This window comes from Diachasma alloeum, unplaced genomic scaffold, assembly GCF_001412515.2.
Source record: "Diachasma alloeum isolate Michigan unplaced genomic scaffold, Dall2.0 Dall_scaffold_01419, whole genome shotgun sequence".
Lineage (NCBI taxonomy): Eukaryota > Metazoa > Arthropoda > Insecta > Hymenoptera > Braconidae > Diachasma > Diachasma alloeum.
The window spans coordinates 24,631-36,419 of record NW_021681517.1 but is presented as its reverse complement, the minus strand read 5'-3'; the positions used below and the strand labels follow the sequence as shown (position 1 = coordinate 36,419).

General features: G+C 37.3%; 1 protein-coding gene across 1 annotated transcript; it reads left to right on the top strand.

The window, feature by feature from the left end:
• The first annotated feature begins 276 nt into the window (after positions 1-276).
• LOC107046476 lies at positions 277-11,369 on the top strand. Its single transcript, XM_015269100.1, has 3 exons — positions 277-428; positions 7,452-10,315; positions 10,831-11,369. Exons 1-3 carry the CDS (start codon positions 374-376, stop codon positions 11,116-11,118), a joined length of 3,207 nt encoding a protein of 1,068 aa, XP_015124586.1. The 5' UTR covers positions 277-373; the 3' UTR covers positions 11,119-11,369.
• Positions 11,370-11,789: the final 420 nt, after the last annotated feature.

Below are 11,789 nucleotides of genomic sequence, written 5' to 3'. Positions count from 1 at the left end.
CTGATCGAACAGTTCCCATAAGCCTGAGCAATCTCCCCTATTATCTTTGATCTGAGCCTCTACTTTAGTCAATCCTCTTTGGGCCAGACACCGAAATCGACCGGGGCGCCCTCTCTACCATGGGGTCGTACTAGCCTCACGCTGCNCCTCTCTACCATGGGGTCGTACTAGCCTCACGCTGCGGTCGGCCAAACCCCCGGATCTGAGCCTCTACTTTAGTCTATCCTCTTTGTGGGCATCTGTGGAAGAACAAACGACCCCCCCCCCGCGCCCTTTGCAAACTCTCGTAAACTCCATGTGAATGTCGTTCAAACGAACCCCAATGCATAATTTTCAATAAAATTGAGCGGTACTTCTAATAATTTTCTTCAAGATGGATAGTCGTTGGGATCTTACACGCCTTCGGGAATTGAATGACAAAACATTAGGTAAGTTTTTACACCCATTTGCTGCATTTTTGAGTGTGAAAAGTGTGGAGGAAAGCAGGCTGAGTACGTGTAAACGTAAACAAGGCATCCGAGTCCCCACCTATTTATTTACCTGCTTAGAAGTATTTGCCTTGCAATGGCTCATTATTTCTGATGTAAAAAAGCATGCAACATTGATTGTTTGAAACAAATAAATGATCCTATAATGGACCGAAAAGCAAATCAACGATGTTCGCCATCAACATCTAGATCACGCCAAGCATTCAATTTTTTATGACATTCATCCTTTCAGAGTTATTGACTGTTTTGTTTAGAATTATTGCTATTGTTGCCGGACCATAAAAAATCGACATTATCTGATTGAAGCGGAACGTAATGCGTACGTTTTAGAGTAAAGCAAAACAAAGGCAACCAACCGGGAAGTCATACCATAGAAAATTCACAGTTTTGGATGTTTTTGTGGTCCAACAAATGGGCAATTTCACTTTGAGATTAATCAAAATTTGGTAAATAATGGCACATTTGAAAATAACCGATTTAATTAATCTCAATTATTAATAGGAATCATTTCTATTTAATCCTGTCTATGAGTGTGCTTTCAAGTAAATATGTTTTCATTAAATTCATCACGTTAGACTACTACGAAAACAGTACAAAAAACAAGCAGGGGGCCGAGCCTATTCGACTGGCGAGATATGATTGTTTCTTTATGCGTTGTTAGTCTTTTTTTCTTTCATCTCTACCAATTTCATTGATATTAAGCTTCCGAATGGCTCCGTTGCAATTCTTTTTTTTTTCAATAATAAGAAGATAAAAATTCTGTTTTGTGGGGAATAAAAAATTTCAGTTTCTGTAAGACGCAAATTCTCCGATTTTCTCAATTTTCAAGTAAAATAAGAGGAAACTTCGTGCCAAACTTCAGATTACTATGTCAATTGTTTCCAAAGTTAGAGTGCAAAGACGGATTTAAGCGAAAAATCGAAAAATTTGAATTTCTCGGGAACTTTCCATGAATCACTTGCATGAATGTTGCATATTTCAATTGGTTGGAATAGGAGACATTGAGATGATTATTTTTGGTAATCGGATCTCTAACCAAATAACTGTCAAATATTATCCTGTGGAGTGAAAGAAAGTCATGAAGAAAGTCAAAATGAGTCGGTTTGAGAAGGATCCGATTACCAAAAATAACACGGTTCTACAAAATATGGGCTCATTCGTTCTCAAGGATGGAACCAACTTTATCTGATAGATTTTTTCGCGCTGATTCTAAATGCTCTTTTCAAAAATTTTCCTAGCAGGTGCAGTTTTTGAGAAAAAAATGTTAAAGTGTCTAAAAACGGCCAAAACGAACACAGAAATTAATTAAAAAATTAGTCCGGACGTAATTTAAGACAGAAAAAAATCACAATTAAACGAAAATTGGATATTTTCAATGAATGTGGCTTCGTCTTATTTGGTTGAATGAAACCCACTAAAAAAAAATCTGAAAAAGGTGAATTTTCATCATTTTTTTGGAAAATTAAACTACTGGAAGTTGGCTGTGAGTATCCTCACCCACGCCAATTTCAAATCAATCTACCCACGTGTGTTAACCTCCCCTAGATTTTAATTTTAATTTGAAAATCTCGTTTCTTGGGAAGGAATTATTAATTGCCCTGCATTTTTTAAGTAAATCCCATGGAGGTTGAAGAATCGAGACGATTCGTTGCCCTCGTGGATGCTGAGCCTGATCTATGGAGAAACGGAATCTCGAGGTACAGCAATGCTAATAAATTAATTTGGCGCAGAATTGATGAGCAGTTGAATCCTCCGAGCTCAGATATTATCATGTTGAGTGTAATATGAGGGTCAATCTTAGAAAGTCAACCAAATAAATGTTATGTCCTGCCCCGACAGGATATTTGACCTTCTGCAGGTTTCTCGAATTGCGAAATCGCCAACGTGAAGAACGACGAATGAATCCCAACGCAGGATTCGTCCTTGAGAATGAGTTGATGTTTTTCGATGAAGATGATGAAACCTGCTCATTCACATCTTCCCTAGCCCCCCCCCCCCCNCCCTACCCCCCCCCCCCCCATCAAGCCCTCCATCAAAGCCTTCACCAAGTCCCCCTCCAAGTCCTCCAAACCTTGAAGTGGTCGTGATTGAGCCAGAGCAAGATGAAAAAATTTGAGTTCTAATTGAATTCTAATTTTCCTAATTGTTCCGTTTCGATGAGAAATTATTCCATTTGGAAGTTTTTTTATTATTATTGAAATAATTTAAAGCATAAAGAAACAAATCAAGCGTTTTTCTGTACATTTCTCTAATTTCTTCAATTACTTTTAATAGAAAATGTCTTCTTACAGTTTAGAAACAAAATCATAATAAGATAAACGAAATATTCACAGATATTTACAAGATATTCATAAACATTTACAAAATTCATATTTACAAAATTTATAAATATCTACAAAATGTATATTTAAAAAATTTACAAATATTTACAAAATATTCACGCTTGAAAGTCTCACTTAAAAACTCGGATTTTTTTCGACTTTAGCAAGCGAAATTAGCAAGCATGTCTCCACGAGTTCCTTATAGTTAGGAGCACGGATACTCCCGAGGAAACCAGCGATGATCTTCAGGGAAAACCAGGTTTTTTTCTTCAACATCATTGAGTGTTTCAATGAAGTCGGTATCATGTTTAATCAGCTTCCGGATCTGGGTACCGACAAAAACGCCTGCTTTAATCTTCGCCATACTCAGCTCTGGGAAGAATTCTTTCAAATAAGCAAAAGCCTTTCCATCCTTCTGGAGTTTCTTGATAAAATTCTTCACCAGTCCCAGCTTTATATGCAGAACTGGAAAACAGATCCGTTCAGGGTGGGCTAGTGGATCAGGTAGAACATTTCTTTTCCCAGGTGTGAGGCTGTCACGAATCGGCCATTCTTTGTGGGTGTAATGAGCAGCGCGATCTCGACTATCCCATTCACACAAGAAGCAGCTGTATTTCGTGAATCCCAGCTGTAGGCCGAGAATAAGATCTATCATCTTAAGATCACCGCAAATTAGCCATTGGTAACAATCGTATCTAATTTTCTCGAGGACATCCTTAATCGTATCGTGCTTCTCCTTAAGGGTGGTAGAGTAAACGATCGGGACGGATGGATACTTGTTTCCAATGTGCAACAAGACGGCTTTCAGACTGCTAGTTGAAGCATCCATGAATAAACGCCCTTCATCTGGCTGATGCTTGATGCCCATACGCTCCATAAGCCCATCGATGTTAGAATAATACTTGCATCTTCAGTGAAAAATTGACGAAAATCGTGATCTCTAGATCGAAAACTGGAGCCATGGACTCCGGGAAGCAGGAGCTTACGCTCTTTCAATCTAGATGCTAGTAATTCTGCTCCAAATTTACTTAGATCGAGATCTCTTACCAAGTCATTAAGTGCACCTTGGGTGAACAGATTGGGATCGATGGGTTTGGGAAATTTTATATCATTTTGGTAGTCAGGGTCAAACTCTCCAAAATCTTCAGGTTCAGTGTCAGGCTCCCCAGTCATGTGTTTCGGTCTTGAATGTTCTAGCAATGCATCACGTTTTTTTATAGGTGCAAAGGATGGAAAATCCATTGAAGTCACTGTTGGATACTTCAACTTATCTTTATTTTTAGTAGAAAAACCTCTCACGTCCATCAAACAAAAAAAGCAATCATTAGAATGATTGGTAGGCTCTCCATATTGCTGGAACATTGAAGAGCATTTTGAATGTGCCTCCCTTTCCAGGTTGGAGATATCGTTGGTAGTTATTGCAAATCGTGTGAGGGACCCATGATTTTTCCAGATTCTTCATAGGTTGTTGGAAGTACTTAGAGAATTGTATTTTTATTGATGTAGTGATACTTCTCCTTTGCTTTCGAGGTATGTATTGAGCAAAAACATAGCCATAGATGTCCGGAGAATTTTTACACCCACGGGGCATGATTTTCCAACAGAAAAAGAGGATTTCCACAGAAATCTTCTAAATCCTCTTGTCAATGGCAGTTTCAGTTTACTCATTTGTTTGTCAAAAAAAAGAAAAGAACAGTCAAAGAAACCGACTTTCAAGTGAAAATATTTCGTGAATATTTGTAAATTTTGTAAATATAAATTTTGTAAATGTTCATAAATATCTTGTAAATATCTATGAATATTTCATTTATCTTATTATGAGTTTATTTCTAAACTCTAAGAATGAATTTTCTGATAAAAGTGATTGATTGAAGAAATTAGAAAAATGTACATAAAAACGCTTGATTTATTCCTTTATTGTATTTAAATGATTTCAATAATGAAAAAAAAACTTCTAAATATAATAAATTCTTTTCGAAACGAAACAATTAGGAAAATTTCAAGAACTCAAATTTTTTCGTCTTGCTCTGGCTCAACCACGACCACTTCATCAAGGTTTAAAGGAGGGGGACTCGGCTCTGGACTTGGCAGGGGACTTGGTGAAGTGTCTGATGGAGTGGCTCATGGGGGGTGGGGGGAAGCTAGGGAAGATGGGAATGAGCAGGTTTCATGATCTTCATCGAAAAACATCAACTCATTCTCAAGGATGAATCCTGCGTTGGGATTCATTCATCGTTCTTCACGTTGGCGATCTCGCAATTCGAGGAACCTGCAGAAGGTCAAATATCCTGTCGGGGCAGGACATATTAATTTGATTGACTTTCTAAGATGGACCCTCATATTACAGTCAACATGATAATACCTGAGCTCGGAGGATTCAACTGCTCACCAATTCTGCGCAAAATTAATTTATTAGCATTGCTGTATTGCACGAGGGCAACGCATCGTCTTGATTCTTCCACTTCCATGGGATTTAATTTAAAAATGCAGGGCAATTAACAATTCCTTTCCAAGAAACGAGATTTTCAAATTATAATTAAAATCTAGGGGAGATTAACACACGTGGGTAGATTGATTTGAAATTGGCGTGGGTGAGGATACAGCCAACTTCCGGTAATTTAATTTTCCAAAAAAATGATGAAAATTCACCTTTTTCAGAATTTTTTTTAGTGGGTTTCATTCAATCAAATAAGACGAAGCCACATTCATTGAAAAGATTCAATTTTCGTTTAATTGTGATTTTTTTCTGTCTTAAATTACGTCCAGACTAATTTTTTAATTAATTTCTCAGTGTTCGTTTTGGCCATTTTTAGACACTTCAACATTTTTTTTCTCAAAAACTGCACCTGCTAGGAAAATTTTTGAAAAGAGCATTTAGAATCAGCGCGAAAAAATCTATCAGATAAAGTTGGTTCCATCCTTGAGAACGAATGAGCCCATATTTTGTAGAACCGTGTAATCCGTCGAATACTATTCGACCTCCAAAATTAATCGGACATTTCCCTTGTTTTCCTGCGTATCAACGGTCGGGATAGGTTTTGCACAAAAATTTTAATCTGCAAAACTTCTCCCTCTCGTTGCTACGCAACAAAACAATCGGGAAATATCCGATAATTTTCGAGGCCTCGCGATATTAACTGAATATTTTGAAAAACAAAAATTGAAATCGGTTGAGTAGTTTTTGAGATTTTCAAGAAAACAGATTTGGATACAAAGTCGAATATCTCCTAAACTGTCCATACGATTTAGCCCATCTTCAATACCAAACATTTTAGTGCCAAGAGGAAACTTTGTACCAAATTTCAAGTTAATATGTCAATTTTTAGGAAAACTAGAGTGCTAACAAAAATTTTCAGCGAAAAATCGAAAAATAGAAATGTCTCTAAAACTTTTCAAAGGCATCAAAACGAGTATTTTGAAGAAAGCAAATTTAAATCGGTTGGATAGTTTTCGGGATATTTGCAAAAAACGATTTAAAACAAATGATGATTTCTCAAACATGGCTAGACTGATTCAGCTGATCTTTAGCACAGACTTATTCCTCATTAATACCTATAATCTCATAAAATTTCAAATTTTTTGGAATTATTTTAGCCCTTTATTCGTTCAATTTTCATAAAGTTGACCATCAAGTGGACCAAGTTGACCACGCGCACATACATGCATGGTCCTCAAACTTCGTATTTTTACGTTTCAGACCATTCTGCATCATTTCCAGGCAAAATTAGAGACTTGAAAAATCGAACGATTTCGATGCTTCCATTCGGAAGCAAAATTCTAAATTCTAGATTAACAATAGATTTTAACTTTCCTTCTTTCGGAATATAGACAATTTTTTCTAATTTCCAGAAAAATATTGTAGGAAAGTCTTCATTAAAATTTTGATAAATTCTACGTCATTTTTTAAAATAGAAGGATAAGTAAATACACGAATTCCGGCGGGATTCATTAATTACAGGGTATTATATTGTATTTCATTCTTTTTTCAAAACAACAAAAATAAATTTTCAATTACTATTGTGCAATATTACTGTTACAAGGTTGTGCCCCACAAACAGATGAATAAATCTTAAATCTTAAAATCATTGTTTTTTCAAAATTAATTTTTCCTGAAAACTAGAGGAAGATGAAATTGACTATCGAAAAACATTGCTGAATCTAGTTGAAAAAGTAATGATTACTCTTAAATCAATTAAAAGTATGCTAGTCTTTAGTATTCAACAAACGAGTAAAGGACTTTCTTAAATCTGCCTGAATAAGACAACAAGAGAAAACATGTACAGAGTATTCGATAACTCTCGAGGGAAATTGTAAACGAATGAAATGAGGCGAAAATTCACACAATTCTCAGAAGTATTTCTCCATTTCAACAAATAACAGTTGATATTTATTCACTTGATGAAGTGCAGTTGTGTTACCTTCCAATAAACTTGATGAATCCCAGTGGAGAGGAATTTATAAATTTTCGTAGTTACAAATGCCAAAATGTAATTTTTGGAAAAATCTTAGTCCATTTCAGGGACTGTTCCACTTTGAAATCGTCAAATATCTTAATGTACCCTTTACGTTTTTTTTTTAAATGCTTGTAAATTACAGTATTCAACATATGTAAAATGAAATTTAATATCTGTTTCTGTTTCAGGCTCAAGAAAAAAATTTGCAGAACTGGATTCTGAACTAAGGATTGACAGTACCGTTTCTTCAACAACTTTTGACAGTATCGATTCATCTGAAAATACACGCACTTTGAATAATGATCGAGAGCATGTCAAAGGCTGTGCCTCCAAGTACAGACAATGCACTTGTGAGCTGTTGACGAGATATAAAATGAGACAGGAGAAGCGTAAACAGTGGAGCAATTGTCCAAATCGTGGGTTGCCATCAAACGACACAATAAACTCAACGATTTTAGCTGGAAATGTGGGGAGTACCTCCGCTGGTACGTCACGAGCTTCCTCAGATTCCTTCCACAGTGCCCAATCCATAACGGATGATATCCAAGTTGTGTACTCTAATATTGGTGATGCAAGTAATGAATCCACTGCAGGAAGCTTGAACATTGCGGTCAATGAGTCGAAACCAAGGGACACAAATCACAATATTGATTCCAATCAAGAAATCGAATCAGAGTCAGAGAAGCCCCCAGTGACTTCAGAAATTGAAGATTCAACCTCTTATATGATGCCGTTCCTCGAGAAAATCTCCAATGAAATCGACATATGCTCTCCGAGCACCAACACCCAACGTCCCAATCTTATGAAGAGATTGTCAAAGTCATTCGCCAGAAATCCAGCAGAATTCGCCGAGAAATTACTCACGATCATTGAGGAAACTAATCTGAACAGCTGTCAACACCCAGAGGATAAAAGTTGTGCCAATTTGAGTCGTTTAACTACAGAATTCAGAAAAGCTTGTAAGTACATCATGAACGAGTCTATGCTCATGGATCAGTCCATGCCTGCAGAAATGTTGACTTCACCTATTGATCTTTCAATGTACATAGTCCCAGGAATCTCGACAAGTCCAGTGACCCCGAGTGGTTCCAATTCTTCCCCACAGCGAAAGAGTTCTGTAGATTTTCGTACACCTCCTCATGAGAATCAGAAACACGTAAAAAAAAAATATCGCAAAACTCCAAAGAACCTTATGGAAAATGCGCAAAAGTCTAATCAATCGCCTCTGTGCATTGCCATGTTGAAGAAGGCAAGTGACATTCCAAAAAAACCTTCAAAAATTCGGAAAAATACCGGTTACAGTGCTTGTTCTCCATACTCTGCAGATTCCTCTCATAAAACATTGACGCCAGTGATTGAACAATCACCTTTCAATCAGTGCAATGCAACGTTGAAAACAACCAATGGGACTCCTAGAACACCTAAGAGAACTCCCACAAATGCAGGTTACAATGATTCCTTCATATACTGGGAGAATTACGCCCATAAAAATGCGACGCCAGTGAGTGAAGGTAAAATGAGAAGTCTAATGAGAAGGAGTAAGTCTGTCCCAGATGTGGCAGCTCAGTTGGAATCTGCAAGGATCAAAAGAACTGGAGCAATTCAGTACTATGACCTCGAAGATTCTCCACCAAGCTCATTGCACTACATGCTGAGGAAGACCTCTGCGGATAATGTACTCTACGATACATTTGACAGTCATCCAAACCATGATTCCAATCTGCCAGAGACAGTTCTCGAAGAAGTCGTAAAGAAACGACTTCGATGCTGTGAAACGGAGAAGATGATTCGAGAGATTGATGCTACTTCTGTTTCTCCTGATGATACCCCTGAGGATGACATTGTTCTTGAGTATTTAAAGTTTGTTAGGAGATCCAGTGATTATCACAAGTACCTGAATAAGAATAAAGAGGCCATAAATAAGGCGGTGAAAAAAATTGAAGATAAACTTACAGCTCCCAAACAGCCTATCCAACCGTCAATGAAAACTCCAGGAAAGCTGATGGAATCTACAAAGAAGCTTCAGCCTATTATGAGTGAGCTCAAGAGGCCAGCATTCGTCGTAAATTTCCGTCGGAGATCACCAGTTGCTGTCAGCACGACGCCCAAAGGGAAATCACCAGTTCGTTTAAATCAGGGAGAAACATCTCTCTATTTACGTCGATTGAGTGCCAAGAAGACAACTTTGAGATCGACGTCGCCTCCTGTTCGTCACCCAACAACTCCAAGAATTACAAACCCAAGATTGGCGTTGACACGAAGCACTCCAAATTTGACGCTTACAGCAAAACCAGGTGCTTCGGAATTACGACCTGTTTCAGGGGGACAGACTCCATCCAGACCTTTGAGTGTTGCAAAAACTCCAGCCAAATTGAGTGTTGTCAGGACACCCGCTAAGATAAATCCCAAAAATGGTTTCACGATGAGTTCAGTCACTGTACGATCTAAAACTCTTCAAACACCCAATCCTGGCTTGACAAAGTCCAAGTCTGCTCAGAATTTGCCTGTATTATCTGTCACGCCAGCTACACCACGTCCACAAACAACTACCTGTGCTCGTGATAAAAAATTGACACAAAATCTTCAAAAATCTGGAGTAACTGGTGGTAGGCTCTTGCAAACTCTTGCCAAGTCTAGAGAGAAGTCTGCAATCACATATAGATCTGGAAAAGTCTTCAGTACACCTGCTAAGTCCGAACAGAAGACATGCTCCTTTTTCTCCACTCCGAAATCGATGCAGGCTAAATCTTCAGTTTTTTCCAAACGAGGGAAATATTTTGAGACTCCTGTAAAATCCGAGGCGAACAAGAAACCGGTCATTCCTTCTGCCTCGAAAGTTAAGAAGACTTTTGTTGGGAGTGCAGTGTATTATAGTTATGATACTGTCAAGTCACCTGTTGCTGAATACATTAATTCCACTGATGCAAAATTCGTTCAGAATATTCGAAGCAAGGATAATGAGTTTCTCTTGACGCCCAAGAAAAAAGCAACCACTTCTACAGAGACTCTAAGCATCAAATTAGGGGGAACTAATGAAATAAAAAAGAATCCGGTGAGACAACATATCAATATGAAAAAAAAATTGAATTGTGAAAAATTTTGTAATGTAAAGATCAGGAATCTGAATCAATTTTCCAAGCAGTAGAATACTCTTTCCGAAGAAATGCTAAGCTTCATGGGAGAATATCACTACTCCAGATAAATTATTCTATGTTCCAACAAAATTTCATCCAGAATTTTTACTCTGGGTATAAGCATAAATTTTATTTGCTACGAGGTTGTTTCCCTCAAACACATTTTCTTTCTTCCAAAGGAGGGACTGAATTATCTCCAAAGCTCCAGTAGCTTTATCATCGAATTGATTAAAATAATTCGATTATTTAATTATAATGTTGAATGATTTCCAACGGTGAGAACGAAAGACTTGAGAATAATTTCAGAATTGCAATAATTTAATATTAACTATGGCCGGGATGAAAACTGGTGTCAATTTATCAAAATGATGAATTTTAGAAAAATGTTTTGTGCATTCCATCATTTTTATTCTTTCCCATTGATCGTTTACAGAGAGGGGCTGAAAATGACGAGAATATGCTTGATGCTCCTATGGATTCATTCCCTAAAGTGGTGTACCAGCCATCGGCCGCAGTTCACGATATCAACTGTAGTCCATCATCAAAATTACGTGGAGGCCGTGGAAAAGTTCTCAGGGAAATGAATGATAGAAGAGTTATCGTTCGTCACGAGGCTCGTATCCAGGACAACGTGGCTGAGCAATCCATCCATATTTCTAAACCAGCGGAAAAGAGTAATTACGCTGTTTACTCTCAGGCAGCTAAGAAACCGTTCAAATGATTGTCGATATACTCCACATCTACTATAATATTTCACTGCGAAGTAAGAATAAATCATTCCGTATGGCCATGCTACTGTCCAATATTATTGCTCGTATGATGGAATGACCAACAAATCATTCTCATTCCATTGTGAAAGATCATAATTATAAAATACTTTATATACATTATCCGCAGAAGTCGAAACCCTAGGTGATTTTTTTTATTGTCTAAAGATGTTGAATAAAGTTTTATATGAATAATTTTACTTTATCTCGTGTTAATTTTATGAGTCACTATGGTAAAAATTTAGAGCAATTCTTTGACCTCTTACGAAGAACTTAACACTTGGATAGTGGAATTGATAGACAACGTATGAAGAAAAATCTCCAAAACTCGTAATTTCTATTGATGTAAACTTCATCTGATACTTGAAGAATGTTGAGGAGTGTGTTAGTGAAAATCAGCATTAAAAACATAATTATGAGTGTTCGGAATTATGGGCCAAGGAGTGAAAAGTTACCATATGTTATCTATGTATTCTATGCGGGTGAAAGGTACGAATTATTGTTGAGAAATTATTGCCCACTGTCTGTTTGCTTTCTTTCTTCGAATGGGTCGAAGAACAGTTATAAGCCACGTTATCGGTATTCGAAATTAGAACTAGTCATGGTTAAGTCACTATGATAATGA